The sequence below is a fragment of the Lutjanus erythropterus genome, chromosome 19, assembly GCF_056507025.1.
Source record: "Lutjanus erythropterus isolate fLutEry1 chromosome 19, fLutEry1.hap2, whole genome shotgun sequence".
NCBI classification, from domain to species: Eukaryota; Metazoa; Chordata; class Actinopteri; order Lutjaniformes; family Lutjanidae; genus Lutjanus; species Lutjanus erythropterus.
The window spans coordinates 3,427,721-3,449,767 of NC_139335.1; the positions used below are offsets into that span (position 1 = coordinate 3,427,721).

General features: G+C 41.0%; 1 protein-coding gene and 1 long non-coding RNA gene across 2 annotated transcripts; both read right to left on the reverse strand.

The window, feature by feature from the left end:
- Nucleotides 1–1,837: 1,837 nt before the first annotated feature.
- LOC146309071 (uncharacterized) lies at nucleotides 1,838–3,679 on the reverse strand. Its single transcript, XR_014772472.1, has 3 exons — nucleotides 3,357–3,679; nucleotides 3,208–3,265; nucleotides 1,838–2,071 (listed from the first exon to the last, which is right to left on the reverse strand). It is a non-coding gene; the product is annotated as an uncharacterized LOC146309071 (long non-coding RNA).
- An 11,312-nt stretch (nucleotides 3,680–14,991) lies between these two features.
- foxj1a (forkhead box J1a) lies at nucleotides 14,992–19,532 on the reverse strand. The gene is made up of 2 exons (XM_084745093.1): nucleotides 18,888–19,532; nucleotides 14,992–16,394 (listed from the first exon to the last, which is right to left on the reverse strand). The coding sequence occupies exons 1-2, from the start codon at nucleotides 19,464–19,466 to the stop codon at nucleotides 15,528–15,530; spliced, it is 1,446 nt and encodes a 481-aa protein (XP_084601219.1). The 5' UTR covers nucleotides 19,467–19,532; the 3' UTR covers nucleotides 14,992–15,527.
- Between the last annotated feature and the right edge of the window lie 2,515 nt (nucleotides 19,533–22,047).

Below are 22,047 nucleotides of genomic sequence, written 5' to 3' on the forward strand. Positions count from 1 at the left end.
ATCTGCATCAGAGATTGCTCTGAGTTTCTTGGACATTGTTTTTGACAGTCAGAAGTGGCCTTCGGTTGCTAAAGGTTGAGGCCCCCTGATGGAGATCACGTTCAGGGGGTCTGCCGCCGTCTGTGGCCCATAAGGTCACCACGTCCTCGGACCTCCTCTGCTGCGGCAGCTGCATTGTTCTGGAAAACTCTGGATCAATCTCCTGGGTGGGGAGTTTACAAGAAGTAAAGGGAGGAGGGAAGGGGTAGGGGGGGGTCTTCTCCTTTTTCTCCTTTCCCTTTCTTCACCCCCCCACTACCTCCCACCCTGACCCCTCACCCTCCACCCTCCACCCTGTGCTCTGCTGCGTCTCAGCAGCTCCGGCCTGTTTGCATTCCTCTCAGTTAATAAGTGTTTGTCTGATCCCTGACGGGGGGTGTAAAGATCCCTCCCACACACACAAACACAGCAGCGCCCCCCCCCCCAGCTCACCCAGCTGTAAAGACGATAGGGGTGATGCTGCGAGGGACAGAGGAGGAGGAGGAGGAGGAGGTGTCATAAATTTCACAGACACGCTGCTCTGCCATTAAGTTTTATAATAACCAGCAGTTTGTTGTGGATCCACACAGAATAAACAGGACACGTCCACACAAAGCCTGATTAAAAAGGTCAGAGGTGGCAAACGTCCACACAAGTACGAATACCTGTGTAAAGACAAAAATGGAGAAATAGAATTACTGATTCAACTTCTTTTCTTCATTAAAAAGTTCAGGCTCTGAAATGTACTCAAAAAATAAAAGTAAAAAGTTTGTAACTGAACCTCACCTTTTCTTCACCAGAGAGTCTCTGTCACTTGTCTGTTTCATCTTGTTGAGTCTTTTAAATTGTTTTCATTTTGACATGTCTTTGTTTCATTTTGCTGTTTTCTTCTTGTCTTTTACATTGTTTTCACCTTGTGACATCTTTTACGTAGTTTTCATCGTGTCACATCATTTCCTTCTTATTACATCTTGATGCATTTTACGTTTTTTTCCTTTCATAACATTGTTGCATGCACTAAAGTAATGAACCTGTTTTGAAAATATGAGTATAAAGTACAGATATTTGTGTTAAATGTAAGGAGTAAAAGCAAGTTGTCAGAAAAATAAATACTCAAGTAAAGTACAGATACCTGACAAATCTAGTGTCAGAACAGTAGCTAAAAATCTCAGTAACTAAGCATTTGTACTTAGTTACTTCCCACCTGTGGGGGCGGTTTCATTTACAGGAGAATCCACAGCTGGAAATGAATAAATAAAAATCTCTGGTTCCCTCTAAGTCTGCAGTAAAAAAGTTTCTGCACATTTTGGAAGCTGCGACTGTTTCTAACCGTCAGTTTCTCTTCCCTCCTGTGAAGTCAATCATTCTCTGACTAACGAGGTTATTAGATCACATATTAAACCCAAACCTGGAACTCTTGCGTTGTTTTTTATTCTCATTTTGGGAAGATCAGGGGAACGTAGAAGAAAATCAGACCAAGAGTCCACAGCACGGATACTGAACTTGTTTTATGTGGGAGTTAATGAACAAACAATAATAATAAGGTTATTTATCAGTTAATACAAAAACATTAAAAGGCCCATAACTCATCTTTCCTTTAAATTCTTTATTTTCAAAACAACTGACTTATTAACCTAATTTATTAACTAAATTAACTTGTTAAACAGCCACAAAGAACTCTGCAGGTAGAGAGTGTATTTTTAGAGCAGTGGGTTTTTGTTTTCGGGATAACGGGACGTCAGCTGGTGATACACATGTGGTCCCCTGTTCCAGGAAATCCTCAGAATCTGTAACCAAACTTCATAAAATTAACAACAAATTACATTATTATGTTGGATAGTTGTTATATTTTGATCCCTCTGATGCGACACAACTCCCAGTCCCGAATTTCACCTGTTCTCATGTGGTCATGATGCGACCGGGGTTCTGATGACATGTGATGAAGACGAGGAGAACAGAGAGGCTGGTTCTGACTCTGGTGTGGTGATAAAACATGTTGCCGGGTGAAATCACAGCTCAGCCAGCTGCCGTTAAAACGCCCCGCTGCTGCAGACTGATAGCAGAAGGAGAAAGAACGCGATTTTAAAGAACCGTGCCAGGAACATCCCAACTGTGAGCTGTTTGGGAAACGTTCCGGAGGGTCTTTCTCCCGCTCCATCCCACGTCCACTCTCATCACGTCAGTCTGTGGATGGACTGAACACAGCAGACAGGAGGTTCTCTGCTGGGGGTGTGAGGCCGCTGGAGGGTGGGGGGGGGGGCACATCTCTGAGCAGAGGGGGGGTTTGAGGCTCAAACAGGCCTCTGAGAAATAAAGGTTCTGACCAGAACCAGAATGGGTTCTTCTCTGAACCTGGTTACAACCGTTTATAAAGGTTCTGCTATAACCCAACATAAAAGGTTTTACCTAGACCCGTCTGTAAAAGGTTTCACCCAGAACCCCCCGTGAGAGATTCTACAAGAGAACCTTTCATGGTGTACTGGTTCCACCCAGAATCCTCTCTGGGCTTTCTCTGGGCAAGAACCAACTGAAGGGTTCTACTGATAATCCTTATATAAATCCTTATATATTGAAAAAGTTTGATGTAGAAACCACGTAGGTGGTTCTAATGAGAACCCTTTCATATTCAAAGGGTTTTTATATAGAATCCAACCAGAGGGTTCTATCAAGAACTCTTTTGTATTGAAAGTGCTTCCTCTGGAACCCACCTAAGGGGTTCTACTGAGAACCCTTTTGTACTTCAAGTGTTTTGTCTAGAACTCACCCAAGGGGTTCTACAAAGAACCCTTTTGTATTTCAAGGGTTCAATCTAGAACCCACTATCAAGGGTTTCTACCAAAAACCCTTTTATATGTCAATGGCTGTATCCAGAACCCACCCAGGGGGTTCTACTGAGAACCCTTTTGTATTACAAGAGTTTTATGGAGAAGGGTTTTATCTAGAACCCACCTGAGGAACCCTGGATGAAAGAGTCTTCCAAATTGTTTTTTTTGAATGAAAAGGGCTCTCAGTGGAACAGTTAGTCTGACAAAGAACCCCTGACAAACCCTTTCTTTAAAAAAGGGGGTTCCTCAGAAGCAAATGTGTCTGTGTAGAACCTCAGGCCTTCAGGAGGAACCCTTGTGGAACCCTTGTTTCTCGGAGTGTGTGGAGGAGGCCTTTGTCACCGTTGTCTCCACGGCAGCTCACCTATTGAGGGTCCAGTCTAAGATATGTAAAGCAGCAGCGTTTCAAAGCGTTCCCTCCGCTGTGGAACAAACAAAGAAATAAAGAAATCAAATTAAAGTTTGGAAAGCAGTGAGTAACGAGCGGAATAAGAGACGAGAAGAGATGCTTACGGTCCGGGCCAAGCCATGTGTTGGAATCCGATGAGTGTTGAGAAATGGAAAAAGAAAGGAATCATTAAATAGACGGAGCCGGGCGGAGGGAGGCCGCTGTGCCCTTGTTTGCCCGGCGTGGTATTTTCCTTTCTCATTGAGCCGCTCCAAGTCCTGCAGGCGGCTTGGTGAGTCTCCCACCCAGCATTGAGAGGCAGGCCCAGGCATGCCCGGCCAAGGTCAAACTGTGGCCGCCAAGAACGCGCACACGGCTCAGCCTGCCCCCAGCTGCCGCTGCTCTGTTTATGTTTGTTTTGTCGGCCCGTTTCCCTCCGGCGGCCTCCACGGGGATCACCTCAGCAGCTCGGCCTCTCCGGAGGCTTCGGCAGCACGCGCAGGTGTCAGGTGACGACGTGTCCGAGGAGAGTTAGTTCCCTCACCATCAGTCTCAGTATCACTCTGAATAACACCTCAGCACAGGTGGGAAGTAACTAAGTACAAATACTTTCTTACTATACATAAGTAGACTTTCCAGGTAACTTGTTTTTCTGACAATTTACTTTTACTCCCTACATTTGAACACAAATATCTGTACTTTCTACTCCTTACATTTTCAAAACGGGCTCATTACTTTAGTTTTAGTACATATGAGTACATATGTATATACCTATATATATATATATATATATGTGTGTAAATATGATTCCTTGTGTATCCATCAGTGCATATCACACATGACAGACTTAACAAGACAAAAATGACATGATACGACCAAAAATTATGTAAAAAGACAGAAAAATGACACAAAAGACGCAACAAGACAAAAAAGACGTAAGATGAAAAATATAACGACTCAAAAAAGACGCAACAAGACAACAAGATGTAACAGGAAGACAAACAAACAAGATGAAAAACTAAAAAGACGTAAGAAGCTGAAACAGAGGGAGACTGTTGGAGAAAAGTTTAGGTTCAGTTGTCTTTGCACAGAAACAGCCGGTAGAAATGTCCTTCAGAGAATGACTTTTTACTTTTATACTTTGAGAACATGACAGAGCCTGTACTTTTTCACTTTTTCACTTCAGTTAACAAGTTGAATCAGTACTTTAGTCTTTTTTTGCACAAGTATCTGCACATGTACTTGAGTAAAAAACGTGTGGACGTGTGCGTGTTATTTGTATGTTACCTTTCTGCTGAAACCTCTGATGGTTATTTCTTTTTTTTTTTTTCCACGTCATTGCATGAGAAGAGATGCAGGAGCCGTATTTGAAGGAAACAATGCACATAGTCGGTGTGAAACGTGGCAGACAGGAGTGTAAACTGAGAATATGTTTGGTAACTGACTCTAGTATTTAGAGACCATTGTTCTGTCACTGCAGTGAGTCACTAACCTTCATGTTACCTGGACAGCATAAACACTGCACAACCCTGGAAGACAACAAAGAGGAAAAACATCTGACCGATGACAGAACTACAGCGTCTTAATGGAGGTTTAGTTAAAATTTATTCAAGGCAGAGCTGCTCTACAGGCAGAACCATTTGTAACTGTCTCCCACACAGAGAGGTAAAGTCCATCCCCTTCCTTATTCTGGAAGAAAATTATGTATGGCAGTTAAATTTTCTGTGCATATTTGTGATTATATATATATATATTTTAATTACTTTTATGCTTTTATGGCCACAGGAATTATGTTTTCAGGTCATCACATTGAGGGAATTTACTCCAACTTGTTACAAAGGTCCATCTGGACTTAAAAATAAATGAATGATTAGATCGAGGTGGACAACGGTGGCCTCACTAGACACATTTTTGGCCGTAACTCAAGAATTCATATGCTAATTATGACAAAATTTCACAGAAATGTCTATAGGATAAAATGATGAGGTGATGACATTGTATATCCAAGAGGTCAAAGGTCAACTTCACTGCGACGTCATAATGTTAAGCTCTCTATCAGTCTTCTGTCCTCTTCTGTAAAAATAGTCTCTAAGTGAAGACAACATGTTTCTATCTGGAAATTATTCACCAGAGTCACACAGGTTTTCTCATTATTTAAAATTTAAAGGGATAGTTCACCTAAAAATGAAAATTTAGTCCTTGTCTACTCCCCCTCATGCCAAATGAGGGCTGGGTTTATTTTGTTAGTCTGCAAAACACTGCTGGAGTTTCACAAGAAAACAGTGTTGCAGAATCTTCCAAGCAATGGAAGTGAATGATGACCAGTTTTCAAATAAAGTCCTGACATGCCGTTTGCACACTGTCACAACACACACGCCCAGTGTTGCTTGTTTTAGCAAAGATATCAGATGATACTGATCATATCAAATTGCCAGATGATCACCCTGATCGATCACTGTTTCGGACTGTTGGGGTTTTGGAAGAATGGCATCACACCTCATACTAAGAAAACTGATTTTGGATGGAGCTGGTGAGCATCCACAGTTCCCAGTGTCTCTCTGACGGCGCTTTCCCAGCTCTCTGTGGAGGTTTACTGGTCGCTCCAGAATCGGCTTTGTCATGCTGGTCTTCTGCTGCCTCATTCAGTCCTCTGAAACACCTACAAAGGAGCGTCGCTCAGCGCTGCGCGATGAATACAGAGGCCCTCCCACTGTTTCCCTGGCTATTGTCTCCTTGTTGTTACACAGAGTGTGTATTGCTAACTAAGCCTGTGATGGATGTCGGATTACCCCTCTGCCTGTGTCTTCCTGACAAAGAAGGCATCAGCCTGCCCTGCAACACACACACACAGGCAAACATGCAAACACACACTCATGCACTCCCCAAACATACACCCACCGTCACCCCGACACCCCAAACACAGCAGCATCCACACAGCCCTGACAGAATATTTATGTTTTTATAGTGAAGAGTTGTGTTTTAGTGCATTTTGATAGCTGCTGGTACAAAAGGATGTGACACACACAGATATGCTGTTTTTTTCAGTTGCTAACAGGCATCAGTCAATACTGAAGCCACTTTTTTAAAAACTCCTTGTACAGTTTGCAGCATTACCAACATGCATCACGGCCTAGCAACTGATCTCACCTACATACATGTGTCAAACAACAGTTCTCACTACAACAAACACCAACAACAGGCAGCATTATATACAGGATGACAGAGGTGTCAAAAGAAGTACAGACCTTCAATCAATCTTGGATCAATCTTCCATATTGTCAGACTTCCCTTAATCAATATAAGGTGAAATGCCATCTCTTTGGAACAATCTACCTCCATCACTACAATCAACATCTACATTATTATTCAAAAACATCTGAAAAGGTGATTAATTAGCAAAGATTTGTTGCACTTTTTATATCTCATTATAATGCATCTCACATGTAAATTGTTAATGTTTTTGTTAATTAATTTTATATCACTGCTTAGTCTTGACAATTACACTGAACTATGACCGTTTTTAGTTATATAGAGGAGTCTTCTGCATAATGTTCCAACTTTTTTATTATTTTTATTCACGTGCAAATAAAATAAAGTCAACTAAACTAAATATATTTCAGTAACACTTGATTTGCATGAAATCTGCCAATCTTATGTTCTGAACGTTTATTTAACAGTTAAAAAAAAGGCATGTTAGCATTTTAAAATGTGCTGCATACACAGTGTTTTGCAGGTGGGGAAAAGAGTGACAATGAGAAAAGAGTTCAAGGGTTTCAGGAAATGTGGTCTGTTAACTTCTGTTTGGGTGACATTTTGTTAACAATTGAAAAAAAAAAGTGAACTGTTGTTCTACATAAAAACATCAGTCCTCATCTGGCTTACAATAAAAAAAAACTAATCAAAGGTTAATGTTCATATCGACGGATCGATACGATCTTTTAAGTGTTTTGAAACCTGTTGGACTCTCCGCCAAACTGTTTTAAGGTGTCTCCTTGTATCAGAGGTCATTTCAGAGAATAGTTTAAGTAAACAGAGCTGCAGCCTGTAAAACCTGAGAGCTGCTCTGATGTGTTTTATGGTTCTGATTTTTCACGTTCTGCTGCGACAAGACGGGAAACAGAAAGCTGCGAGTCCACCTCTGCTGTGAATGGAAGTGGGTCTGTTTTCCTTCATTGTTGAGGCTGATTCACACTTTCATCACAGATTACACAGATTATTCCTGAAACAAAAGCTGCTTTCCCAGTACAGTTCCCATGAAGTCAAAATCAATGTTTAAGTGTTTTTTTGTCATGTATATTGTATATTGCACTATACATCTCCTATACACCAACATCTGCCCCAGCAATGACAAAAGTAATTTTGTTGATATTCTATGGTATTTTAATGGTATTTCAGATGAAAAAACATGTAACAAGACGTAACAAGATTTAAAAGATGCAACAAGACGCAAAAGACGTAAGAAGATGTAAAAGACAACAAGACAAAAGAAGTTGTGACAAGACGTAAAAGGCTAACAAGATGCAAAAAATGTAACAAGACGTATCAAGATGTAAAAGATGTAACATGACGAAACAAGACGAAATAAGATGTAACAAGATGCAAAAGACATTACAAGGAAAAAAAAGACGTAAAAGACATAACAGGCAAAGCAGATGACTTTTTACTTTTATACTTTGAGGACATTTCAGAGCCTGAACTTATTCACTTTTACTGCAGTAAAGAAGTTGAATCAGTACTTCTACTTTTTCTAGAGTCTTTTTTTTAACACAAGTATCTCTACTTCTACTTGAGTACTTGAGCTTTTACTTGAGTTATGTTTTCACTACAGGACTGAACAGAGTATTTATTAGTACTTTTACCGAACTAAAGAGTCTGAATACTTCCTCCAGCCCTGGTGTTCAGTGCTGTATAAAGCGAGTGCAGCCGTCACGCAGCAGCAGGGATAGTGGTGTTTTAAAGTAAAGATCCTGGGTGTCTGTTTTCCTGACAGGAGGGAGTCAGTGGAGCCTCACTTTGAGAAGGTAAGTGAACTTTCACAAAAAGCAGCGCTGCAATAAATCTGAGGCTCCATCCAGCTTCTCTTTCTGCCTGCTGCACCATCCCTCCACGGTCCTAATCTACCCCAGAGGCTCGGCGAGACCAGTCAGAGAGCCTCACCCATTCCTGACCCCCCCTCCACCCCACCCCAAGGCCCACATGACAATGGTACCAGCCGTTACCCAGGAAACAGGCCTTTCATTAGCTGTGTGATAAAAAAGATGTATTCCCCCGTCTCTTCTCCATCCGCTTTTTCACATCTTTGTGTTTTTTTTTTTTTGGGGGGGGGGGGGGACCTGTAGATAAGCTTCAGCTCGAGATGGCTGCCCCAGCTCCCAGCAGATCCCTCACCAGCCTCCGTCGTGGGGCAACGGACAGAGACACGTCCTGACTGAACTGATATTTTAATCAGTTTTAGTCGTCCAAGAGCCTCTGCCTCTGAGTTATCAGTCTGAACTTTAACTCAATATTCAGTTCTGTCTCCTTCACTCACAAACTGACACGATCAAATTCATCACATCCAGAAAAGAAGTAAAACTGGCACCTCAGCTGGGAAACAGTGTATTTAGGGTTAAACAACTGAAGTCTTTTGACTGTATTTTCATATTCAAGCAGATATTTTTTTTCTTTTGACAATTTAAGCAGGAATTTCCAACACAACTTGTCAAATGATTAGACTGAAAGGTGATTCTTAACGTAAAGATCACTCATCAGAGTTGTGGAGTGACAGATTATGTTTAATGGGAATACGTGTTTAGGATGCATAAAAAAGTTTTAACACATTTTAAAATAAAGAACTATATGCAGTGTGCACACATTACAACACTTCATGAGTCTCACGACATCACAGAACAGTGACAATTTAAAGAAACATTTACAGAGCAACGGCTAAGGTTACCTACACGGATCAACAACTAACTTTATCTAAACCAACAGTTAATGTTACCGACACCAAACTACTTTTTTTGTCTTTGTTACATCTGTTACATCATTTCTGTTTTGTTTTCTGTTTGTCTTGTTACATGTTTTATGTATTTTGTTACATGTTTTGTTACGTCTTTTCATCTTGTTCTGTCTTTTTTGCCTTACATCTTTTATGTCAGTTTTATTTGTGCCATCTAGTTCTATTATATTGAACATTTCTTGTTATATCTTTTTTGTCTTGTTACATGTTTTACGTCATTTTTTAAACGTCTTTGTTTTCTCATTACATCTTTTTTGTCTTGTTACATTCTGACATCTTTTCTTGCCATGTTACATACTTTACGTCGGTTTTGTTTTGCATTATTTAGTTATGTTATATTGAAGAGAAGGTGAGCATCTCTTCAGATGAGATCTCCAAAACGCTGTGACTCACACCAAAACTATCTAGATGGATAAAGAACACTACAGGCCAGGGGAAAAATATGTATTCTTGATTTTGGTCTGAACTGTCACTTTAAAGCCATATTTCCAAGGGTCTTAATTGGCAGCAAATGTAAAAATATATATAACTATTCTTCACTTTAGTTGAACCTAACTGTAAACGGCTGCGTCATCGTCCTGGCCACATCGGGTGTTGACGTTTAGCACTTTCAGTTTGCAGCGTTTCTGGGTTGGAACGAGCAGTAAGGGTTAGCGTTTCACCAGGAGGCTCCTCTTACCTGCAGCCGTCAGCAGGCCCAGCGAATAATACCTGCATCAGGTTACAGAGGGCCTCTCATCTAACCAGCCTGCCACATTATAATTATGAGCCCTGCAATCCAGCTGGAGAGCTCAGTCCAGCACGTAATAGCTGTCCAGGGGGGGCCTGCAGGGAGCTCAGGCTGGGGGGGAAGGGGAAACGTCAGCTCTCCTTTCCAGGAAAACAGCACTCGGGCTGGGCATGAAGATGCAGGATCCTGCCCTTCCAGCTGAGTGTTGGGTGTCCATCATACAGAGGTGTAGCGTTACAGCACTCTATCGCTGCCCTTCATCTCTCAGCCATCATTACCTCATCAGTGACCACAAACAGACACGCTCACTGACAGAGAGCCCGTCTGTTCGCGACCCCAGGGGGACGCAGGCTTCTTAAATTCTATTTGCATTTGATTACTGCGGCTATTCACCCGGCTCTCTGAACGCGAGCCACCTTGCTAATCTGCAGCAGGGTCAGTGAGACGGTGTGGTCTACGGCGGGGCAGACAGGCGGTGATATATGGGGCCGTGGGACACTTGTCCCTGTTAGACCCCACACCGACCCAATGAAGGACCACAGATCTGAGCGCCGCAGAGTACAAGAGTCTGACTGAGCACAGACAAAGACCTGAAAGAGAAACCCAGCCACCCCCTGCTACTATTACCCATCCACTGCCTGATCACAGCAAGACTCCCAAAAGAGATGAGCAGGAAAAGACCAACGTAAATCTCACGTAGAGGGACACTAAAGCAGGGGGTGGGGGGGGGGGACAGAGAGGAAAACAAGACTCAGAGTCTGCAGACAGGCCAGCAGCACAGTGAGGCTGTGATCATAGGTGTGCTGTTGCTTTGAGCTAAATGCTAATGCTAACATCAATAAGAATGTTGACATGCTGGTAAAATGTTTACCACATTCACCCTCTTAGGTTAGTGTGTTGGCGTGCTAACATTTGCTAATAGCGTTAAACATGACGTTCAGCTGAGTCTGAACGGTCCGACAAATTTGACCTGATGATGATGATGATGATGATGCTGGATGACAAGTCAGGAGTTATTACAATACATCTTCTGGGGAACAGGAGGGTCTGTGCAAAAATACTTCACAATCCATCCAGTAGTTTAAAAACTGATGGTACTATGGCAGGAAGTAACTTCTTTTTTCTGGAAACGTTTTACTTTTACTCCCTACTCCCTACTTTTGCCCTGTGACCTTCAGAATAACAATGCTGATGTAAATTATTCTGTTTTAATCCTTCTGACAACACGTCCACACCCCCCAGCTCCCCGTCTCTAATTTCACTCATTCTCACCTGGTCAACCCAAGTGAGCCGTGCTGCTAATGTGGCTAAAATTAAATAAAATGTTAAATAATTTAGACAAGCAAGATGCAGTAAAACTTATTTTTTCTTTATTTTGCTCATAAGAAAGACGGAAAATAAAATAAAAACAGAAAAGCTTAAGAATGCATACAGTGTGTCTGACTTTACAGAAGAAATCATGAGGTAAGATGCCAACATTATTGTTTTAAAAGTGTTCGAGAAGATCTGATACACAAACGCTTCATGCTTGCTCAGTTTTTTGAAAAGAGTGTATTCACACCTCGTAATACACAAACCTGTGAAACTGGTCTCTCTGAAGGAAACTGCAGCTGAAGTATCACTGTACATTCATTACACTTCCACACATGTTAGAGGAAAACAGGAGCAAAAATCTTTAAAGTTAAGAGACCACTTGTTTTCATATGGAGTGATCTGGTTTAGTTAGTCCATATCCAACAGCTCTCTGCGTCTCCTCATATCCAGTTGTCAGTGAGTCTTTTGATTTTCATTTTAAAATGCAAAAATTTGAACTGAAATACAAAGTATGAACAAATAAATAAAATCACTAGAGAACCCAAATGAAAAAAAAAAATGTGTCAAACCATCATGATCTAATTCACAGTTTCTGACCATTTTCAATGCAGTTTCCATGTCTCCTTATATCATTTTCATGCATGTTAAATACTTAAAATAAATGCATTTAGGTCGAGTTTATAGACCATCTCATTGTCTTTATTTCCTCTCATCAAGAAAACAAACCTTAAAAAAAAAGTTAAGGACAACCCAAAATTTTAAGTTAACTTACTGCAACAGATTTTTGAGTCTTGAGCCCAACTCAGACTCTTAAGTTTTGAAATAAACCCAAAAAAGTTTTGCCAACTTAAAATTTTGTGTTGAGACTTTTCTTCTTTAGATAAGCTTGAATCTTTGAGGTTTAGGAACTCAGAAAAACTCAATCAATGAATGCTTTAAGAGACAAGAGCGCCAAATGTGGGACTGCCAGTGTTGTTTTATCCCTGGGAATAAAAATAAGGTCTGTCATCTGCAGAAATTTCTGTGGTCAAGGAGCCGTCATTGGGATTTATTTGCACTGTTAAAGTGCCGGTGCTTGGAGCGACCAAAGACGATGAAAGACTTTCATAACAGCAGGAATTTGTCACATTATATAACACAAAGGGAAAGGCAGCTCAAGTTACATCATACCATTTAATTTATTCATATTTTTTCAACGGGTTTGCTTAATTTCCCATACAGTCCTGTTGACAATGACCCTGACTATAACCATGTGAAATTTTGAGGTTGTTTTTTTTTTTTTTTGGTATAATATAATTTGAGCAAACTCTAGACTCTAATTTCCTCAAAAAATGAAAAGTGAAATAACGAAAAAAGAGGCATTTTTCTTTTCTGTTGTTCACTGATTTTTATTTTTTGTTACATGAAGAAAAGAAAAGAAATGTTGCTCATATTTTATTGATCATGAAAAAAAGAAAAATGCCTTGAATTTCAGTTTTTAATTTCTGTCTTCTCAAATGAAAATGAACGTAACCTTGTTTGTTTTTCAATATCAAATCATGAGAGGAAAATCAAAAGACACACTGACCAACCTTTTTCCTTTCTGTTCACTGGTGAATTTATTTTTCGTTATGGGAAAAAATGTAAATTTAACAATTATTATGACCTTGATTAAGAAAAACTTTTCTGAAAACAAAATCCAGCGACCACAAAACACACGGACTATTTTCTGTAACATTAAATTTAATGAGAACAAATTATTTTACATGTGTGTAAAACTGGAAACATGTTGTTTTCTGTCAAATGTAATTTCCTAATTTTACATTTGAATTAAATTAATATGAGATGTTCAAAAAAAAAAAAAAACCTCAGACTGTTAACACTGCCACCCTGTCGAGTCCCAAGTGTTGGTCTTGGCACATAGAAGGTCAGGTATTCATTTACAAGGCACCGTGCCCTTCCTAAACTGAACATTTTAAAGTCTTAATAGTTCTTTGTTGGAGAATTTTGCCTCGAGCTGTTTTGTGTCCATCTGAACTTTTACACCATAAAGCTCAGGATCAAAGAAAGTGGTTACTAAGTACTTCTACAAGGAATATTTCAGTCTGATAAGCAACAAAACTGACATCTCTGCTTCCCTTCCTCTTGAAAAAAGCAAATTACTCCCTAATTATTATTAGTTTAGCTCAACTGGTCCTAATTATGTCTGAAAAATGCATACGGAGAGCAGTTAGTACCAAAAACCCCACGCACAAAAAAAAAACAAAACAAAAAAAAAGACTAATACAGTAAATCACTTCTATACCAAACAACATCATTTGGCAAATATCTCGTAATTCATCATCATAGTGCTGCTGTCACAGTATTTACAGAAACAAGTTACCTCCTGTCAAACATAATGCATCTCTGTATATCACAGGCTGCCAGAGGTGGGAAGTAACTACAAAAAAAGTAAAAATACTTCATTACTGTACTTAAGTAGAGCTTTCAGGTATCTGTACTTTGAGTATGTATTTTTCTGACAACTTTTTACTTTTACAAGATGAAAATGATAGAAAATACATAAGACAGAAATAACACAGAAGACGTAACAATATGAAAACAATGTAAACAACGTAACGACGAAAATGACGCAAAAGACGTAACAACACAAAAAACAACGGAAAAGAGGTAAAACGATGTAAAAGACGTTACAAGATGAAGAATGACGTAAAAGCCATAACAAGACAAAAATTATGTAAAATGTGAGAAAAAAATTGTAAAAGAAAAACAAAGTTAAAGGTGAAAAATTACATATAATAGGTAAAAAGACAAAAAAAAGATGAACGTAACGTAAGATGAAAATTACGTTAAAGACGCAGCAAGTGAAAAACAATGTAAAATATATGTCGCAACAAGACAACGGCAAAAAATTACATAAAAAATGTAAAAACACGTAAAAAATTACATAAAAGACCTGAAAGACGTAAACAGACAGAGAGGGAAACTCAGCCGTAAAAAAAAAGTGAGACTCAGTTAGCTTTGCACAGAAACAGTCAGTAGAAAACTTTCATACTAACTTTTATACATTTCAGAGCCTGATTTTGCAGTAAAGAAGTTCTTTATGAGTATCTGTACTTCCACTTTAGTAAATAATGTGCGTACTTTTGCCACCTCTGCAGCCTGCTGATACAACTCTGTGATTTCTTCCCCTTTAAAAACAAAAAGAGCTGTTGTCTTCTGAAAATATTCGGGTCCTGTGTTCTTATTGTCTTTGTCCCGAGAGTTGAACCAGACGTTGTGTTCAAAAACAACAGGAAAACACACTTTTTATGATGCAAACAGACACCATGATGTGTTATCCCTGACAAAATGTTCACACGCACATTTAAAATGCCAAACTAACCCAATTTTTTTTGGTGCAATATGTAAGAATTGGTCACCTGTCAAATTTATACTCCAATTTAAACCCTTTTTTGTCACTTTGTCGTCCCTGGAGCACTCCTTTGGCGATAGATAGTGACTAATTTATTTATTTCAGTAAAAATGTCTGAGATTATTGTTTTAAAATCACTTTTCTAAGCCCTGTTTTTACAAATACAAAACCTTACAAAAAGTAGTAATCAATCTCATTTTTGCAGTTCAAGATGTCCTGTCAGTGGATTTACTGATGTCTCTTATTTTGAAGTGTTGTCTATAGGGGAGATGCTTTTGGGGGGTTTGGGAGTTTTTCATCATAAAAGCACAGTTATCACAGTGTTTCTTTTCCAATAAAACCTTTTTTGAATTAAATGATGTACAGTCCCGACAACAGCCCAGTGCGCAGGAAGTAGAAGCTTGGGAAGCTAATTTGACTGACTAGCGTTAAATGTCCTGGCTTGCTAGCATGTTAGCAGCTCTCTCACCTGCTACAGAAGTTCATCCACCTGCCCTACGGGTAGTCAGCGAGCTTCAAAAACTAAACATTTCACAAAGACATGCAGATTAATTTCGCTCTGACATTTACTGGAGTGGAAATGTGTGGTTTTCTTTGTCTCATGTCATTTCATCAAAAAGGATTCAACATGTTTATCCCCTCATGATGACGCAAACTGCTGCTGCACATTGTGGCATCTTTGTTCAGTAGGCTTTGCGAATGTACTTCCTGCACGAATAAGCATCAAATGTAGTTCTAAAAACACTTTAAACGTCTTGAAAAGGACGATAAAAGTTGCTTGAGTGTAAAAAAAAAAGAGTCCCCAGTATTCCCCAGTAGCTTAGCCAAGAGTTTTGGACCAGGAAAGCAACTATTCCTCAAAGGAGGGTGTCAATCCGGGTGCTCGGGTCTCCGCCTAATGAGTCTCCGAGGTCAAACAGCTGGTCTAGGTTGACGGTGGAGCTACAGAGGAAGTCACTGCGGCCTTGTTCCTCCTCCTCGTTCCAAGGGCTCTCCAGGAAGGCTGTGGCGAGGAAGGTCTCCTCGTCAAAGTCTGACACGTCATTATTCCTTTGGGTCTCCACCAGCACGTGGATGTCTGCTGTCCCTGCAGGGGCTTCAACTGGTGAGATGTGGGTCCCCCGCACCGTCAGGTCCTCCTCTTTCATGATGGGGCTCAGAGGCTCTCCCCCCTCCAAGCTGAGCTCCCCACTGAGGGCCGAGTCCAGCAGGGCGTCCCAGTCAAAGTCCCCCTTCAGAGGTCCGATCTCCTTTTGTTCGTCCACAGAGAGCAGCGGAGAGCTGGAGCGCCGGGGGGCTTTGGCACCGCCATTTCTGGAGCCCACCGACTGTTTCCTCTTGTGCCCACTTTTTCCTCTGACCACCGGCCAGGACCCCAGCATGGTGCCTTCAGCAAGATGTGGGTCCCAGTTCTGGTCAGCGCCGGTTGCCTCTTCGAACTCCCGGAGGAGCCGCTGGGACTCTGGGTTGATGCACAGACCGCTCTGACCTCCTGCAGGGCTGCAGAGGCCTCTGGACTGGGGCTGCAGGTTCACCCTGAGCCTGTTCTGAAGAGCTGGGTTGATCTGGACCGGTGGCATTCGTCTCTTCTTATAGGCGCCGCTCAGGAGACGCTCAGCGTACTGCGGGTCAATCTTCCAGAAACCACCCTTCCCTGGCTCGTCCTTCTGCCGCGGCACCTTGATGAAGCACTTGTTGAGCGACAGGTTGTGTCGAATGGAGTTCTGCAAATACAAATACATATTTTCACATGATAGCTCACATAATGACTTCATCAAACGACTACTTACTTTGGACGCCACCTTGAAGGGATTGTTTAATATTTTAGGAAATATGGTTGTTTGCGTTCTTGCTGTGTTAGATGTTCAGATCGATAAAACTCTCACCTCTGTTCAATAAATAAGAAGCTACAGCTAGCAGTCAGTTCAAAGTCAAAGTCTTTCTTTTTGGGTGAGGCTACAGTGAGGTTATTGCCCCATCCAGCCCCACATTAGTGCCCCCTACAACCATGAGGTTGCCAGGCAACCAGCAGATACTCCAGGAAGTCACTGCCCCTGGCCAAGAAACAGGAGAGGAATAAAGAAGAATCCACTTTATTGGTCACTACAATGAACAGTGAAGTTTGATCCCTGAATTTAATCCATTCTAAGAAGCGGTGACCATTGTGCGGCACCCAGTTCCAAACCAGTTTGGTCAAGTAGCTTGGCATCGCCAGACCAGCTCATTTTCAATTTCTAAGGTGTTATCAACAAGCGCAGGCCAACATGACTCTGGATCAAGGCAACTGGATTGACCTACAACCAATCAGAGCAACAAAACCTGTGATGTGGCGGTGGTTGGTCTGTTTCCAAGCAGGACTCAAAATGGTGTCCACCTGGTTACAACATTTCTTGTATTACACCTAAGAGGTACCATAAAATATGTTTCTGAAAATAGGGAATGACGTGACAGAGTATTGATGCATATTTGATCAACACTTCCAAGAAAATTGACACAGCAGATTTTAAATGCATGCAACATTTCTTTAAAACTTTCCTTCAGAAATGGGAATTCTTCCTAGGAAGTCTGATTCTGTGCAGCTTTGTTGTTGTCTGGGTGGAAACAGCAAAGTTTTACCAGGCTTATATACACTGTACAGTGTCAGAAACATGTTAATGAAAAGGGGCAAAAACGGTGTGAAAATGTGCCAGAAATTGGGAGAAATACAGGAGAACTGTGATCCCGGGAGGAAACGGGGAGGCCAGTGAAAAACGTGAGTCTACTGGGGAAATCGGGAGGATTGCCAAGTATGGTAACAGGTGGATTTTGTTACTTTTGGACAGAGCCAGGCTGGCTGTTTACAACTGTTTCCAGTCTCTGTGCTAAGTTAAGCTAACCGTCTGCTGGCTGAAACTTCATATTTACTGTACAGACATGAGAGTGGAATCAGTCTAATTCTCTGCAAGGAAGAAAATCAGTACATTCCCCAAAATGAGGCAGGAAGTACAGATGGCAGTGCACCGTGCACCTTTGCATTCGTCCCTGTGCCCCCCTCCTTCACTGCAGTCTAAACAGAGCAGTGACCCAGTGACCTTTGTTAAATATTATCTGCCCCATGTACTGCCTTACAATAACAGAATGCTCTGAAATGTCTGAGCCAGACGCTGAAACACGGGAGTACAGCTATCAGCTTCATCAATCATTTATCCAGCAAAATTAAACTTTTCCTGAAAATTCCTGCCCTTTCCAGGGGGAATCTGACGCCCCTCATTTTACCTCCATCACTGGTTTTTGCTCAAGCAGAACAACCACAGAGCTGCGCTGAATGGACAAAAGCGAAGTGATAAAATAAGAATTAAGCGTTTAATTCTTCTTTTCTGTGTAGCGGTTTTGTGCTGCCGGCTTCAGGAGTTATTAATTACCCTCACAGCTGAGTCACTCAGACTTCATCAGCGTGTGGCAGCAGGCCCAGGACTCTCAGTATGTTGTGTTCCTGTGAAACCGAACTGCTCTTTGAATAGAAACAACAAAGCATGTGACCAGCTGTGATTTGACCCCTGAGCAGAAAGCAGACCGGAGAGAAAGAGACTCATTTTCAAACAATAGAAAGTGTGTTGGAAATAACGCATCTCTTTTTTTTAGAGTGTATTGTGTTTCCAACAGACCTGCAAACTCATAAGAGGTGAAAAAGGTGACGTGTTCGTAAACAGTCACCTGCAGGGAGGTCTGAGGGCGTCCTCCATCCTCCCCCAGGAGGAAAAATATGTATATCTGTTCTGTTTTCTGCAGACATTAGTACTTTTACTATTACCATAGTACTTCAGTAAAAAAGTAGCAAGTAAGGAACTCAAGTAAAAGTAAAGTACTAACTAGGGAACTACTTTACTTTTACTTCAGTACTTTATGAATTACTTTAAATGCAGGATTTTTTTGGATCATGATTTCTGGAAAAAGACACTGGTTTTGAATCTTTCAAACATATTTTCTTTGGCGCCTTGAACACCACAAACTGAGCGCCCTTTAGTTCCATGCAGATATCTCTACAGCTAATATCTCCAAAACTCTGCAACTCCCAACAGAACAAAGTGGATGGAGCACGGCTGCCTTGTGCATCACTTTTTCATTTCAAAAAGCAGTCTATTTTGTGTCACTGCGTCCGAGGGAGTGTTAGCTAGCTAACAGTGGAAAAACACATTTGATGAACCAGGCCAGAAAACAGCAGAATAGCATAATAATACCTGCCAGGTGGGATCAGCGTGCCGGTAGTAGCAGAAGTTGTCGGTGATCCACTGGTAGATGCAGGACAGGGTGATCTTGCTCTTCTTACTCGCTTGCATTGCCATGCAGATGAGCGTCGCGTACGAGTACGGCGGTTTGATGTGTGCGTTCGTCTTGTAGTCCACATCATCAGGGCAGTGACCGTGAGCCACGATGCCTGGCAAGCTCTGCATCCGGCTGTAGGCTGCTGCCGTGGGCTTCCCCGGGGTCAGAGGCATACCGATGGAGGCAGGATCCCCGGCCAGAGGGGAGGCCGGGGCGTCGGAGACCGGCGGCTGGTGGCCGAACAGGTGCGGCTGGTGGTGGGCCTGCTGCGGCACGTTGGCACTGAGGATGGAGAACTCCTGCAGCCACTGCAGGCTGGTCAGGCTGTCGTCCAGGCTGATGGAGCTGCAGCTGATGCTGCTGTTGTTGTTGTTGTTGTTAGTGGTGGTGGTGACGTTGTCCCGCTCCTCAGCCTGAGCAGCGGCGGTCACCACCTCCTCCTCCAGCCCCACTGAGCCTTCGGGCCAGGGGTCAACACAGCTCAGAGACAGCATGGCTCCCTCCAAGACCTCTCTGTCTGTCACCCAGCTTCTCCTCCTCCTCCTCCTCCTCCTCCTCCTGCCACCACCTGACAGGACGGAAAATATACACACAATTTCAACAAAGTGCGAGCAGGCAGGACAATGACGTCCTATTTGAAAACTATCAATTGACAGAAATGGCAAAAGTACAGACATTCTGTACTCAAGTAGAGGTACAGATGCTTGTGTGGAAAAGACTCTGGTAAAAGTAGGACTACGGATTTAACTTCTTTACTGCAGTAAAAGTGAAAAAGTACAGGCTCTGAAATGTACTCAGAGTATAACAGTAAAGTAAACTTTTCTTCATCTTGTTATGTCTTTCTTGTCTTGATAAATTTTTTTCATCCTATTATGTCCTTTTGATTGTTTTTACGTTATTTTCAAATTATTAGCTTTTTGTCCTGTTGCGTCTTTTATGTCTTTTTTCATCTTGTTACACTTTTTTTTTGTCTTGTTACGGTGTTTTTGTCTTCTTACGTTTTTTTACCTGTTTTTCCATCTTGTTGCGTTCTTTGACTTACTACATAGTTTTTCATTTTGTTATAATATTTTTTGTCTGGTTACGTCTTTTTCTTATGTATTTCTTATCTTGTAACTTTTTTTTGTCTTATTATGTTGTTTCTTTCTTTTTCTAATTGTTGTCTTTTTGTCTTGTTATGTTTTGTTACATTAGTTTTTGTCTTCTTTTGTCTTTTTTTTATGTTGCATTTAAAAAAAAAAATTTTTTTTTGTCTTGTTATGTCTGTTTCATCTTATGTCTGTTTCGTCTTGGTACATCTGTCATGTGTGATATGCACTGATGGATAAACCAAGAAATTTCTGTGTTATTGTTTCATCCTTTTAGTTTGAAATCAGTCTTGATGTTGGGAAAGTTGCGGTCTGTGATACAACATAAAAATAATCAATATTTCCCCTAAAATGCATTAAAACTAAAGTAGCAAGTCCGTTTTGAAAATGTAAGGAGTAGAAAGTACAGATATTTGTGTTCAGATGTAGGAAGTAAAAGTAAAAAGTCAGAAGATAAATACCCAGGAAAAGTACAGATACCTGAAAACTCTACTAATATACAGTAACAAAGTATTTGTATTTAGTTAAGTTATCATTCTGACAATTTTATTATGACATTTTTACTTTTATGTCCTGCATTTGAACACAAATATCTGTACATCGGCAGAGCTCAGAGTATGGCTGCATCCAACACCTCTCCGTCTGCCACCCAGCTCCTCCTCCTCCTCCTCCTCCTCCTCCTCCTCAGCCTGACACCACCTGACAAGACCGAAAATATATACCCAGCTTCAACAAAGTGCGAACAGGCAGGACAATGACGGCCTATTTGAAAACAGAGCCTCTGTGTGTTTGTGTGCGTCAGTGTGTGCGTAAAGACTTCCAGATCCCAATTTAAATCCTGTCTTAGTGGAGAGTCTGTCACCTGTGTGTCTGGGTGGGGGCAACATGTGGGAACTAAAAGTTGAGAAAACTCTGAAAATCTAAAATCTGTCTCCAGCAGCTTTTTCTCTGCCCCACATCTGCCCTGAAAAACTCTGCTGCACTTGGGGCACAGAAAGATCACACGTCATTATTAACGCCTCCCGTAGGCTTTTAACCAGTGGTGGAAACAGTACCGGAAAAGCTGCACTCGAGTACAAATACTCATTACTAAAATATTACTCAGTTACCAAGATTAGGTGGGTTACTTTAAAAATGTAAAGTTAGCAGTTAGTCTGTGAAGCTAAAGTTAGCAGTTAGTCTGTGAAGCTAAAGTTAGCAGTTAGTCTGTGAAGCTAAAGTTAGCAGTTAGTCCGTGTGGCTAAAGTTAGTAGTTAGTCTGTGAAGCTAAAGTTAGCAGTTAGTCCATGTGGCTAAAGTTAGCAGTTAGTCCGTGTGGCTAAAGTTATCAGTTAGTCCGTGTGGCTAAAGTTAGCAGTTAGTCCGTGTGGCTAAAGTTAGCAGTTAGTCTGTGAAGCTAAAGTTAGCAGTTAGTCTGTGAAGCTAAAGTTAGCAGTTAGTCCGTGTGGCTAAAGTTAGCAGTTAGTCCGTGTAGTAAAGTGTTCTAACGTGTTCACACTGCACATGGTAGTATATTGTTCTTTATTTAAAATGGATTTTAAAATTGTAATCCTGCTAATAATCCCAGTTTTTACTAAATGCAATTGTAATCTTATTATGTACACATAGTAATGGTACAAAGTATTTTTGTCTTGTCAAGTACTTTTTTTTTTTTTTTTTTTTACTATTTAACTATTCGTGTTTAACGCATTATTAATAGCAGCCATTCAGTCGAAAGGGGTTTGTGTTTCTCCAAATATTCTGTTTAAATACGAGCTGTAACAATTAGTTGATAAATTGATCGGTTAGTCGAAAGAAAATGAGTCACCATTTTGATAACTGATTAATCATTTCAGTCATTTATATAGGCTTGTATATTAATTCACATTGAATTTAGTTATGATTTTAAAAGTAACTAAATTCTGTAATGTGATGAATACTTAAGTACGTAAGATTACAGACTTAAGAGAATGAAAGTACCTAATTGTAATTGCTTACCTCCTCCCCT

Bases quoted from the DNA above. Each gene is read 5' to 3' on its own strand.
- foxj1a (XM_084745093.1), bottom strand. From the start codon at position 19,466: ATGCTGTCTCTGAGCTGTGTTGACCCCTGGCCCGAAGGCTCAGTGGGG. The intron at 16,395-18,887 runs GTATTATTATGC...TTGTATTTGCAG, and splicing joins ACGCTGATCCCACCTGGCAG to AACTCCATTCGACACAACCT.